Below are 14396 nucleotides of genomic sequence, written 5' to 3'. Positions count from 1 at the left end.
TTCCTTTTGGGTTTGCAGCTTTTTTTTGCTTTTGAGTTGATAAGGTATGACTTTCAAAAAGATGAACCAATGAGGAATGATGAAGGCTGGTGTCACCGGGTGAGAACAGGTAAGATGAATTATGAATTTTGAATATGTCTTCTTAAGAAAAGAACCTGAATCCACCCACACATGACTGGTGCCAGGTTCCGGAAAGGAAGAAAGGCTGTTCGGAATGTGAGTGACCTTGAATCATAGTGCAGGTGGACTGGCTTACTTGCTGGATGCTGAGCCCTCATCAGGCCGTTTAAGTGCCAATTTGTTAAATGGTTCAGTGGCATCCCTTTGGCTTTATTTATTTTTCTATACACATCAAGTTTGTAGGCTGTTGTTTTAATTTTGGCACAGTGGCTGGGCCTTAACCTAATGCTATTTCAGCCAGCAATTGTGACTCTGCAGTTCTGGGCCTGCATCTCTAGCAGCATCCTGGATGCTCAGACTGCAGCCTGGTGGGAATTCTGTTCTGACCGGGCTTGTCACAGCCACTAAAGGTAGCTTTAACTAAATCTCTATCGTTCTATTTATAAATAAGATTCAAGGGCTGGGTGAGAATCTGAGCAGCAAATAGCTAACCCTCTGTCCTTGCTGGCATCTTGGGAAGAGTCATGCTTCTTCTCCACCAAACCAGAAAAAGCTGCACCATTCCAAATCCCTTGCTACTATTTCCCATGTCCTTCTATCTCTCCCAGGTGCCCTCTGATGTTCTATGATTACTTCCTGTCAGCTAGTTGCTAACTGAACCTCCTGATCCAAGGTTAATTGCATTTAATCAATGCAAGTGCAAACTCCTCAGGGTTCATAGTGTGATCAAATGTTCCCCCACAGTTACCAGGACACATGTCTACATCACATATTACCAATAATATTAAATTAATTTGTCATCCTAGGTGCAACCAGAGGTCAGGCTACTTTTGATTTAGGTTTGGGTTTTGACACTTAGAAATTGTGGGCAGATTAGCTGATGTGAGACTCATTGTGTAAATCAGAAGTGACATTATTTATTTCACGAGCCTCATGTTGACAATTAAATGGTGTGTACAAATCTTTGTGGCCTCTTGCCTCCTTCTTTTCTCCATTTTATCCCTCTCTCAAGGTAGAGTATCTAAGCATCTCAGTTTAGAAGTTTTGCTGGAAACAAAGGTTTCAATTACCTCTATGTCATCATTAAAAATAGATTGTGGAGATGTGCACTTAGAATTGTTTAGAGGTGCTATCTATGTAGATGTGACCAACATTCAAGTACAAGACAGCACCTCAGGCTGCCTCACACAGCACCAGAGGAGACTTCCTAGATCAATGCTTCAATGTGATAATACAAGTTGTAAACCCGCTTTGCTGTCGTACTTGTTCTGTTTCTCTTACTGGTACTGGAGACGTTGCAAAAGAAAGTATTATTTACTTTAAAAAATCAGTGTCTTGGTGGCTGGAGAAATGACACAAACAGAGGCATTGCTCTTGCAGAGGACTTGAGTTCAATTTCCAGCCCCTGTCAGGCAGATCACAGATGCCTGTAACTCCAACTCTAGGAGATCTGAGCATCTGGCCTGTGAGAGCACCTGCACTCTATTGCACTGGTACACACACACACACACACACACACACACACACACACACACACTAAAAATAATAAAATAAATATTTTCAAATGCCTCTTAATTCAATGCCACAGACACTGTCCAAGAGTAAAAGATCAACTGTGGAAGATTTGGAGAACCTGAGGTCCTTTGTAGCATGTTTGTTCATAATCACCATGAGATCGGAAACTGGAACTTGAGCCTTGGGATTGTGTTTATGTAATTTCAGCATTTCTAAAAATGCTGACTGACTCCATTTTGGAATCTGCATGATGAGCTATTGCATTTTACTCTATATTATAACATTGTATCATTATGTAAATTTTGCCTCATCAGGAAAGACATGAATACACCATGACCTATGTAAGCATTTATAGTAATTTGCAGAGGAAAAAAAAAAAGGACTAATATCTACATTCTCAGAAGTAGAAACAAATAGTATAAACTTTGAGGAAGATAAGACTTTTTTAAAATTCTAGAATATTAAATGTAGCCTGACAGACTACACAATGTATGTGAGGCTTTGGAGGAAAGTACACCTTGTCCTAAAATGTACACTCTAACTTCTACCTGTGTATGTATGACTTCTACGGCTGCATGACATTGGGCACATTACTTCGTCTGCCTCCCTTTCTGCATTGGTAAAATGAAAATGTAACCAAGACCTTTCTTAGAGGTTTGTGATGAGAAGGGGATGGATAGACAGGCAATGCTCTAAGAACAGTGATGCTAAGATAGAGTGTGCAGTATGACTGTGGTGAAGATGCCGATAGGGGTGGTGCTAGTGGGAATGGAAATGATGAGAAAGACTCAGTGGGGCTCTGTGGGAGGAGAGCATGCATCTTTATCCAGAGAGGTATGGCGCAGCCCTTGCCGAGAGCCCTATGAATGCTTCATCCCACCACTGCAGCTAATTCAGATAAAAGGAAACAATGGCCTTCTGCGGAAACTGCTTTCCTTTATTTCAAATGTAATCTTGTCTTGCAGATGGTCAAGCACAACTTTGACTAAATAGGCTTAACTGGAATAATGATTTCAGATAAGTGTCCAAGCGTGAGTGGCACTAATAAGGGTCATGAGATAGGAGATCTTTCTAATGTCCTCCCTTTCCCTGTCAAGTGTTTCCAGAATAACATCCTAGAGGACTAAACACTCTACTACTGTCTTAATTGGGTCAACCTACTTCCCAGACTCTTTGATTCAAAATTGTAAAGGCTTCATTTTGAGTTCTACATCTATTTCTTTTTCTGATTTTGAAGCTGGACATTAGTTCTTTTTTTTTTCAGTGAAATAAGAATTGTAATGCCAAGGGATTGAAATGTGAAGCAATCTTGTTCCTAATTTGAACTAATAATAAAAAAAAAGAATTGTAATACCAGTTTCAAACAATTGTTAATCAAATTAAATACAATTATAATTGCTGAGTGGGCATGGTCACTAATATGTGTTGCTATTATTAGCTTGTTAAAATTATGGAGTTATTCGTTCTCAGTATTACTTGAGCAAAAAATCTGTGCAATTACAAGAGACATTACCTTTGGTCTATCAAGCCAGAGTATAAAAGAATTTAAATTCACATTACCTTTGCATATATTTCTTTTGCCATTGATTTTTGCAAAGCTGTTTGTGAAAGGATATTCTAGATGTAGGCACAAAGAATAAATGTCATTAAGTAGGATGGAAACAAGCACAAAGGAAGATAAGAACCTGTAATAGCTGGGTTTCTCTGATATAACATAGGTACATGTGCAGTGTCTGTAATGATAATTGTCAGATCAGATGGCTGCAAAAATGGCCCTTTCTCTTGCAGGAGAACCTGGACTTCTCATTTCTCGTGTACATACGAAGAATCCGTTCTTTGGCTATGCTGGTTCTTACAAGCACACAAAAAGCAAGCTGCTTTTTGATGTTTTTAAGAAGGGAGATGTTTACTTCAACACAGGAGACCTAATGGTCCAAGATCATGAGAACTTCCTTTATTTTTGGGACCGTATTGGAGACACATTCAGGTAGGAGTGAGGTTGGATGTCCACTGGCCCTGGTGCCTGTGAACCCCTCCTGTGGGAAGTGGGGAGCCTTTGCTTCTGTTATTTCAGGACACAGTCCTTTCATCTCCACAATGACTCCCCACGCAAAGATTCACTTGCCTTCTCTTTACAGAACAAACTATGAGTTGAGTCCTGATGTCAAACTCCATAATTGTTTTTTTAAAACAAACAAACAAAAAAAAACCTAATCAGTCTGTATGAAATCAGTGGGAATAAAAGCAGAATCTACATGTGAAGCTAGTATTAGCATAAAAGAGAAGTACTCTGTGAAACTGAGAGTTAGGATTAAATAGGAATGCTATAAAGTCATTCATTCATTCATTCATTTCTTATCTCATACTTCCCCATTTAGTGTTGGTGGGCATGTGACGTTGAGGGGTTGTTTCTCTCCTCCCACCATGTCTGTTTCAGGGATTGAACTCTGGGTTGGTGACAAGCACCTCCACTCACTGAGCTGTCTCACCAGTCGTGAGATTATTCATGATGTAATGAAAAGATTTTGAAACTGAAACTGCTACCTCCTGTTTTTACATTTTATTTTCTAATTTATTTTACTTTGTTATTCAATGACTATAGACTAGTCAATAGCATAAAGTAAGCATTTAACAAGGGCTTGAGTGACGACAAATAAGGAATAAATCAGTAGTATATCAAATTCTCATCTTTAGAATTGTCTTCATTAAAATAACAGAAGTGGAGGAGTCAAAACCTAGAGATTAAAATGAATTAAGATACTGAGATAATTGTAGTATTTCTTTCAACTACTACTACAAAAGAAACAGTTTTAAACTTAATTTTTATTATTGCACCGAGTAGTGATTTTGTACGGATATATCCTCTCTATCGTCATTTATTTTTATGGCTCTTTTAAAAATATTTAACGGCGAACAATTTATACCAATAAAAACTCTAAGTTATTTTAACAAGCCACAGCTGCTGACTTTAATGAACTCTGAACAAAATGCTTTTGTAGACATGGCTTTTACTCGGAAACTAGTTGTTTTGGCCGCTAGAGGCTGCTTCACAGAGCCAAATGCAAGTCACTAAAACCCTAAGTGGGAGCATGCTCTTCAAATGCTTGTGCTATCAGTTGGAAATGTCTGTCTTTCAGGTGGAAAGGAGAAAATGTTGCAACCACAGAGGTCGCTGATGTGATCGGGAGGTTGGACTTCATACAGGAAGCAAATGTGTATGGTGTGCCTGTGCCCGGTATGTGGATATTGATGACCTTGAGAATTGTAGAAGAGAAGATGCATGTCCTCTTCAGGTCTTACTACTTTCTTAATCAATATTTAAATTTCTGCATATTAAAATTAATATTTTAAAATGTTTTCATTTTGCATTGGCAAGCAGGCCTTTGAGTAAACCAAGAAATTTTATGGACACCCTAGAAGAAGGGTACAGAGGAATTTCCATGTTTTTCTGTGTTTTTAGGTAGAAGCTAGAAAATCTAGCCAGGGACTTACTGCTTGAAAATTGTTCAAGCTGATCTTTGTAATCATCTCAGCTTTCTTGTTATGCTCTACTAAGCAGGAATATGCTCTACTTTAAATGTGATTGAAGTGTGTCCTATTATACGAATAACCGTGTTTCCTGCTATCCTGTGGCTGGAAGGGAGGCCAGGGATGCAGCAGAGGAGGGAGGGGACAGATTCAGAAATTGTCCCTGATGACTGGAGAGATGCATCAGCTCTCTGTGGTCTGCAGATGGCATGGTAGGCGGTAAGCAATGTGCCGTAGTCAAAATACCGATTTCTAGTTTTCTTAACTTCAAATATTTCCTTTATTTTTTCATATGATTGAAATGTACATTTTTGCAGGGCTATAGTTACCTCAAAATAAATATTTTCTTTCTTAATATTTGTGTTGATGGGATGCAAATTATATATAATTTATTGTGTTTTCCATCCCACCTGTTTCATTTCTGTAGGTACAGTCAAGGGTCAAAGTGTGGTGTTCCCTCTTGTTCAGTTACTTCTAGTGATTAAATCTTATGTCAGGGAAAGACACAGACTCAATTTATGATACTGCCACACTGTTACCTCTGCAACATATTGAATGTCTCTGTAGCAGTGAGGGAGTGACAGGACTGATTTTGAAAATTCACATAATAATACATTGATTTTATTTCAACCCTTTCCCCAGGTTATGAAGGAAAAGCAGGGATGACTTCTATTATTCTAAAACCAAATAAGTCTTTAGACTTAGAAAAAATGTATGACCAAGTTGTAACATCTCTACCAGCTTATGCCTGTCCACGATTTTTAAGAATTCAGGTAATTTTACAGCTTCAAAATTTATTGTCAATTATAAGAGCCAGAACCAAGAGGTGGATCAGTAGCAAAATGTCTCCTTTAGTTAACATGTCAATTTTATTTTTATTAGTAAATTTTAATAATAAAAAGCAGAAAGATGTGGAGTTGATGCTATTTAATGTTAGACTTGAGCTGTGTCAGAAGGAAGAATGAGGAAATGCTAGGTTTGTCTTTGTCCTTCCTGTAGAGTTGCTCTTAGCCTCCTCAGGCAGGACCTCTGAACAAAGTTTTACTCTCTCTGAGGTGGCAAGCTAAAACTGTATCTTGCAAATATCCTCCGAAGACAGTGGAGAGATTTGCCTAAAATCAGGTCTTTCTGGGTCATCCTGGAGGTGTTTGCAGGTTGTTTACAGAACCTGGAGCCATTTGTCTTTAAGCAGGTTTTCCCCCACCCCTTTTATAGTCCTTAGGCTCACTCTTCCCACCCTTGTATTATGGGAAATCCTGAGCTCATTTGTTTTTTGATAAAGACTCTTTCATGACCTCACTAGCTAGTTGCACTCTCTAGGGTAGTTGGATACCTTTCTAGTACAAGACATGGTTTTCTTCTTATTGAGCAGCTCTTAAATCCATTTAGAGAGCCCTTGGTTACCACTAAGATATGAGTGTCCTTATTGCACTCTTAGGGTTATTGTGCCATGCTGGTCCTTGTTTTAGTTCATAGTCCCCTTACTAGTTGTTGGTCAGGGAACCCAAGAGTCCTAAAACATGGTAGATGATTGGTTTTGTCCTTGCTTGCCTCTCAAAGTTTGTAGATAAATCCTTATGACTTTAGACATGTATATTTCAGACGCAGTAGCCAGAGGATCTGAGCTGGATCTAGCCTAAAAGGCTCCTCTCTAGGGTTAGCTTTTATGATACTAGAAGTTGCCATGAAGCTTCCAAGGGAAGGAAGAAGCCAATAGTTCTACCTTGTCCTTTTATAGCCACTCCCACTCTCCCCAACCTCCCTTCTGTTATCCCATGGGAAATATATCTTCACGGAATAGAACATAGATTTAGAAAGTAATATTTTAAGCCTTTAATCCTAGAATAACTTATAATTTACTCACAGATGCAGAAGCCATATTTTAGCATTGAACTATTGAAGACTAGGTCAGCATCATAAGTGTTTAAAAAAATCTTTTAATGTCATTAATTTCCAAACAAAACACTGGTAATTATAGCTATGATTATTATTTCATTTGCTACAATTAACAGAAAGTCTAACATTTAAATAAAGCATTATACTCAGATCTCAAAAATATTTATGCAGCAGGAGTTGGTGGCAATTACCTTTAATCCTAATGCTCGAGGGTCTGAAACAGGTGCAGGTGGCTCTCAGAGTTCAAGGCCAACCTGGTCTATATAATGAGTTCAAGGCTAGGAAGGGCTGCATAGTGAAACCCTGTCTCAAAAAAATACATACAACAAACTAATTATAGTAATAAGTAATCTGAGAAAATACAGAACTAAAACTTACTTCTGTCCACATCAATAAAACAACTGATTTGTGAAAAAAATTTAAGTCACATTCCTAACAGGGTAGTTTTGCCCATGACAAAAATTTTTAAATGTTCTAGCACTCAATATGGCTGAATTAAAGCTAACTCTGTCTTTTGTTGAAGACACCAGAGACTCAACTTACCAGAACCTCCTGAGAAAACTTCTATCATAAGTTTTGTCTTTTATAACTCTCTTATTACAGCATTGAACATTCATTCTATTGTTTTGGTGTTGATATGAGGTAGAATGTGTATTTCAAACATGTTTATTTTATTGATTATATTAATAATTATTGTATATTCAATAAGCTAGTATTTCAATAAAGTTTACAGATGAATGAAAGTTTTCTATTTCTAATATTAGATTAATATAAAGAAGTTAAGTAGATACAAAGTATGACAAGAAGATGTGGCCTATGCTGTTGAACGCTGTAACCATGCAAAGCAGCCTCCATGAATATTAATCACTTGTTCCACTCAGATTTGTAATTGTTTCCTAGGATAAGATGGAAACAACAGGGACTTTCAAGCTACAGAAGATGCAATTGGTGGAAGAAGGATTTCATCCACTGAAGATTTCTGACCCACTTTACTTCATGGATAACTTGAAAAAATCTTATGTTCCATTGACCAAAGAAATTTATAATCAGATAATGGTAGAGGAGCTTAAACTTTAAGATTCTATTTATAGGACTTTGATTCCTTCCTGGGAAAGATGAAGGAAGACACATGAGCTTCTTGATTGACATCCAAGGAGGGCTCCTTTCATCAATCAATCATAAATTGAAAGTATCATACATGAAGAGTACATTTGCTATACCTGAGCTTTCAAGGCTAGTACTTCTCAGCACAGTGAGCAATGAGATATGAGAAGTTCACCTTATGCTCATGAGGCTGACTTGGGGATACTGCCCACAGTTGCTGCCCAGGATCACCAAAAGGTGTCCTACTGCGTAGCATGTGGTCTCCTTCTGGAGACCACAATTCAAAATACAGTGTTTTCTGGTTACATTTGGGAAATAAAGCCAATCAGTCCACAGTATTATCCCATGACTCTGAGACTGTAGGAAAGGTGATAATTTACTCTGAAGCAGAGGTGGGGAAGTAGTATCCAGCATGTACTACATTCCTTTCAAAGGCAAAAGTTCCTTGAGTTTAATAAGGCTTAAATTTGCTTCATCTCATATTAACTTTAGCTGCTTTTTTTCAATTTGAAGATTCACAGCATAACTAAATGCTTGCCTTAATAGTGAAGATTTTAAATAATACATAAGTAGTTAACAGGTAATCACTTAAAATGCTTTCTAATATGTGAATATTATACTTTTCAATGAATAATAAAATTTTTACTCAGTTTGTTTTTACATGTTCTATCTTGTAACTCAATAAAATCATCTTTAGTAATATGTAATTTGGGTGTTTCACATTTTTTTATTATTTTATTTTATGTGTGTGAGTGTTTTGCCTGCATGTATGTCTGTGCACCTTGTTTGTTTTTGCTGCCCACAGAGCCTAGAAGAAGGCACCAGATTTTTCAGAACTGGAGTTAGACAGTTGTGAGCTGCTGTGTGGGTACTGGGAATTGAACTCCAGCTTCTCTGGAATAGTAGAGTACTCTTATCTACAGTGGCCATCTCTCTAGCACAATGACTTGGGTCTTTGTTGTGTTGATTTCAAGTGTAAACTCCAAAAGAAGGAGCCTGACAGAAAACACATTTACTCATATGTCCTTTCTCTTAACTCCACACTAAAGAGGCAAACAAATGTATAAGTGTCAAAGTACAGAACAGGGAAACAGGTTAGCCCATGTCCTTGTTGGACAGCTGTAGAAACAGAAGACTAGGGATAAACTTTTGAGGAGCCATAGGAACCACAAGAGTGATACACAGAACAGCTGGACTGGAGCAGAGCCCTGGAATTGCCACCAAGATCAAAGACAGATAGAACAACCAGCCTGAACAGGAATGTGAGGAGTCACCTGAAGCACAAGGCACAGGGACTGTGTGAGGAACAGTGTGCTGGCCACAAGCTGGAGCACTCATATTTGGTGTTGCCTTTAATCTAGAACCACAAAACATCCCTCAATAAGGTGAAGTATCATCAATAGGAAAGGGACAAGGATTGGTTGGGGTTTGAGTGTGTCATCCTCCAAACTGCCTGTGCTGGATGCTTGACTTCCAGTGTACAGTGTTGAGGTGACAACAGAGGCAAGAGTCTGCCAGAAAATAGTTCAGCCATTGGGGTGGCCACACTTGGAAAGGATTAGTAAGAATTTATAGTCCCTTCACACTCCAGGTCATTCTTGAGGGAATGAGTTGCTGTTCTTGGCTTCTCCTGAACATACATACCTCTTTCTGCTTTTTGAAGGATGATACAGCCTAAGGGGGCCCTTACTAGAAGGCAAGCAGATATGGTCACGTGATCTATAACATTCAACCTCTCAAAGTGTCAGCTAAATAAACATCTTTTTTGTGTAAGACCCCACCCAACTCCAGGCATTTTATAATAACCACATTAGAAGGCCATATAGAATAAGAACTATGAAGTGGAATAGGGCCCAACTGGATGGCCCTGACCTGTTAACCTAGCTCTCCAAAAGGAAGTTTGCCTATTTATGTTGTCTAAGAAATCCTGCACACCAATACGTGAATGAAAATGGATGGATTTCCTTTATTAAAAAAATGTTACGTGAATGCATAATCCTCTGTTAATGTTCACAGTATTTTTGCCATTACTATTAAGATTTTGCTTGGGGCATGTGCTTTGCAGTTTGGAGTTGTCCTTTAAGAATTTGAAATGTGTTAGCATGTTTCCACTAATTTCTAACTCCTTAAAAGCCAGGGATACTGAACTGTGACAATAAACAAACACATTTTAAATAGCACCCTGTACCACTACTCAAATTTGGCAAACCCATAGGTGTTAGAGGCAAAGGTTTGGAGGAGAACAATGCATTCTAGAAATGGGGATGGGGATAGAAGTCACAAGTTGGTAGAGTTTTGTAAGAAGATGCTGGAAAACACAGCAGATGAGATTATGTGATTAAAGAAATGGTGGGAGAAATGGGAAACAGCATTACACAGCTGAAATACTGCAATGGCAAAAGAAGGCATATGAAAACTGAGGGTGAGCTGCTGTGGAACCATGGCAATAAATCACAGAAAGTTCCATCAGATGCTCTGCATTCCCTTTGCTGGTGGAAAATGTCCATGAGCGAACAATTTCATTCCTGACTGAGGAAAGCAGTGGAAGCCAACACCACATGAATGGACAAGTTTACGCAGAACAAAAGCAAACCACAGGAAGGGCTACTATTTTTAAAGTGCCAGGCACTAAGAGAAAATAAATAGAACACATCTTTATGGTGTATGAATTGATAATTGCATTGAAATTGTTCACAGTTATACTGCATAAACACAGACTTTCAGAAAAATGTCTCAGGTGACTTCCACTGTGAGTGTAAGTATGTCTTAATATATTTATGTAGAGATGGATGGTTCCATAAGAGCTGGTAAAGGGGGAGGAGGAGAGGAATCTAGTTTAGAATCTAGTGATTTGAAATCTCTACTAGTTACCAAATTACTGAATGCTAGGCAATAAGAAAATATCTCAGAAAATTAATCATATTGCTTGCATGAAGCAATAAAAGCCAAAATATGTCTGATACATCAAAATTAAGAAACCCAGATGAAGACGGAAAAGCTTTATATACTAAACACTCAAAACATCTATTCAGAACTCTACACCCACTGAGAAAAGTTTCCTAGGAATGAAGTTGAAAAGCAGTCTCACCCATGGCACCTTAAAAACAGCCATGAGCTATGAAACTTTGCCCACAAGAAATGCTAAAGTGGGTTTTATTTTAGATAAATGTAAAATAAGCTATATGGAAACTCCTATCTTCAGGAAGGAAGAAATGATGATTTTTTGAAAGGCACACATTTGGGTAGATATAAAGAAAATTCATTTCTCTCTATTTAAAAATGGCCCATAAATATGTAAAACAAAATTTATAATGGTTTGTTGGTTTACACTTAATGTATAGGGAATAAAATGTCCCTGGATCTCAAAGGTGCCTTGCCAGGGTACCTATCCTTTCAGAGGAGTAGCACTTCATTGGGGGAACCTTTCCCCTCGGAGCAGTAACGCTTACATCTAAGCAGTAACAGCCAAGGTTGTATGCAGGCCTCCACCGACTTGTGCATACATACACACCATTGACTATCCATGAATGCACATGTACACACACACACACACACACACACACACACACACACACACACACACACTGCTTCTTTGAAAGCTTGTCACAAGTGTGACTATTTCACCAATGAGGGGTTTTGGTGCCATGCCTCAGCCTCCATGCCAAGCAGCCCTGGAAAATATCATCACTGGCAGATTAAAGAGCAGCATTAAAACGCAGTATTAAAACTGTCCGTGGAGTTTATGTTATAAACTTGCAATGCTCTCTTTACTCAGAACACTGGCTTCTTGGTTTAGAGCAACCGCCACCTCCCTCTGTAAACTGTGGGACTCTGACCCTTTTATAGGTCCGACACAGCTGTGCAGCTGCTGGCTGCACCATGTCACACTTTAGCCATGTGGTGAAATGGCTGATGTCTTCAATGACTTAGGTAACAGATCTGACCTGGGCAACAGCAATGGCTCTTTCTTCTTTGTGGAATTATTGTAATTTCAACAATAACAGAAATCTTTATAACCTTAAGGCCCGGCCTTCAACAAATATCAGCTGTTTCTCAAAACTAGAGGGTACAACAAGCCATTCTTGCAACTTTTAATAAGCGTGTGTCTGACTTTTACCAGATTTACTGAATCCAGAACTCAGTGTCTTGTAAATATGGATTTGTGACAACAGCTCTAGAATTCTAAATTGCGGTTAGTATTGTATCCTGATTCTTTACTTTGAAGCACAGTTTTACCGGCCTCTCAAATGGCTGACTTGTGTCAGGAGAAAGCAAGCCTACAGCATTTCCTTGGGAAAACATGGGCTACCCATTTAGCCACCAGTTTGCTAGCTGCAGTCTGAGTTATTGGCTTGAGATTTACCTGTTTCTGACAGCATGTAGGGCCTACAGGGTATTTTTTGGGGGGGGCGTATTGGAATGCTGGAGAACAAAGCAACAGCTAAGTGTGTTTAACACTGAGCACAGTTTCAGCCGCAGACTAAATCAACTAGAAGAAAGGTTTGGGAACTCAAAGAAAGACAGGTGATGATTAAACAATTGTCCAAAGGACCAATGAGTAAAGCTACCTACAGAACCAACCCTCTGTGCTATGGGAGTTCTAAAAGAAGGAGGAAAAGCAAATAGAAAGTTCAGTTAAATAAATGATATCTGAAAATCAGCCAAACTCAGAAAGAAATCAGCCTCCAGTGTCAGGAAGCCCCAAGGACATAAAAGAGATGCAGTGGATCCTGTGCTCATTAACTTGTCAAAGGTCAGACAAAGAATTTTGGAAGCATGAGGTGTAAAGTGACTTATGAGGGAATGATCTAAGACTACAGCACCCCGCTTTAACTGCATGCGTTCACCCTATACTTCCATTTCTCTCTGCATGATATGCTCTCAACGCCACAGTGTATAGCTGCTTAAATTGTGTCTCCATGAACACAGCTTAACCACAGCTAGTTTTAATACTCATGTTTTGTAAAGTTAAATCAGGGTGCTGCTATTAAAGACTGAACAGACTTTTTAGCAGAAACTGTAGGCCAAAAGGAAGGAGAGTGATGTATGGAAAAGGCTGGAAGAAAAGTTTCCAACAAGACCACAATACTGGACAAATGTGTCCCTTTGAAATGAAAGTGGGATATTTTCTTAGTCAAACAGTGTCTAAGAAACTTCACCACTATTAGACCCATCTTCTAAGAGAACTTCTTCCAGCGATGGGATGCTGCACAGTGCTTCAAGAACACAGGAAAGCACACAATTCAGTGGGAAATATAACTCTGCAGGGTGCTACTATTGCAATGTGTGTGTGTGTGTGTATTTCATAAGTCATGTTACTGACAGAGATAATATCTATATCAAAGCCCATCACACACACACACACACACACACACACACAAAATGAAGTACAAAGCCAGTAACATGGGAAGAAGCTGAATTCTTATACTGATACCAATAAAAGTAAAAGAGCAATGATATATATGTATGGATCAAGAATTCACATATAAATGAGTTAAACTCCCCAATGAAACATATAAGTGGCAGATGCATAAAAATGCAGTATCCAATTGTATGTCATTGGGTGATAAGCTTATTTTAGATTCAAGAACATGACTACGCTAGAAGTTAAACATCAGAAAGCTTCACTGATCCAGCAGGACTGTGTGACAAAACTTTTCACCGAGGAGACCAAGCACACACACACACACACACACACACACACACACACACACACACACACACACACACCCCACAGACATCTGCTCACCCCAAATAGGGAACCCATAACAGACTAAAGTACCACCAAATACCAACTTGGTGAATCAGTGAGTTTTATTGGAGTATGGGTGAGGGGTGACTTATAGGAGGAGAAATGAGTCAAAGACAGCTGCATCACCAAAGCTTACCCCAGCATGGGTGACAGCGCACAAATCTGGGAATCTAAAACACTGCACAGCCTTCAGGCCGTTCAACAGGTTGGAGAGTGCCCGTTCCAAGTGATTTTATCTAAACCCCTTCCAGGCAGCTGGTTTCAGCTTCTTCCTGACAGCAGGTCTGGTCTCAGTGTCTTCTTGACAGTGTGGCTTATCTGAGAGTCTTCTTTTTCTCTACGGGTTTTATTGCTTACTCTGTCAGAGAGGAGCCGAGTGAATCTGATCTGTTTTACAGACTTCCTGAAGTTGTTTATCATCATGTATAATGAACTTCCATGCTGGGTGTGTTTCAGCCTTGGAGGAAAGTGTTACACAACA

At 38.9% G+C, this 14396-nt stretch overlaps 1 protein-coding gene across 2 annotated transcripts in view; it reads left to right on the top strand.

Moving 5' to 3' along the window:
* The window catches only part of Slc27a6 (solute carrier family 27 member 6), a 43547-nt gene extending 34682 nt beyond the window's left edge, over positions 1 to 8865 (top strand). Inside the window, exons 7-11 of one of the 2 annotated variants that reach the window (XM_027400939.2) lie at positions 19 to 109; positions 3424 to 3622; positions 4773 to 4870; positions 5806 to 5936; positions 7960 to 8865. In XM_027400939.2, coding sequence (XP_027256740.1) covers positions 19 to 109; positions 3424 to 3622; positions 4773 to 4870; positions 5806 to 5936; positions 7960 to 8136 — 696 coding nt within the window. In that variant the 3' untranslated portion in view covers positions 8137 to 8865. The remainder of the gene's footprint in view (positions 1 to 18; positions 110 to 3423; positions 3623 to 4772; positions 4871 to 5805; positions 5937 to 7959) is intronic. The other variant, XM_035440138.1, reaches the window with a different exon arrangement.
* The last annotated feature ends 5531 nt before the right edge of the window (positions 8866 to 14396 follow it).

The sequence above is a fragment of the Cricetulus griseus genome, chromosome 2 (assembly GCF_003668045.3).
Source record: "Cricetulus griseus strain 17A/GY chromosome 2, alternate assembly CriGri-PICRH-1.0, whole genome shotgun sequence".
Classification (NCBI taxonomy): Eukaryota; Metazoa; Chordata; class Mammalia; order Rodentia; family Cricetidae; genus Cricetulus; species Cricetulus griseus.
This window is presented reverse-complemented; position numbering and strand designations above follow the sequence as displayed.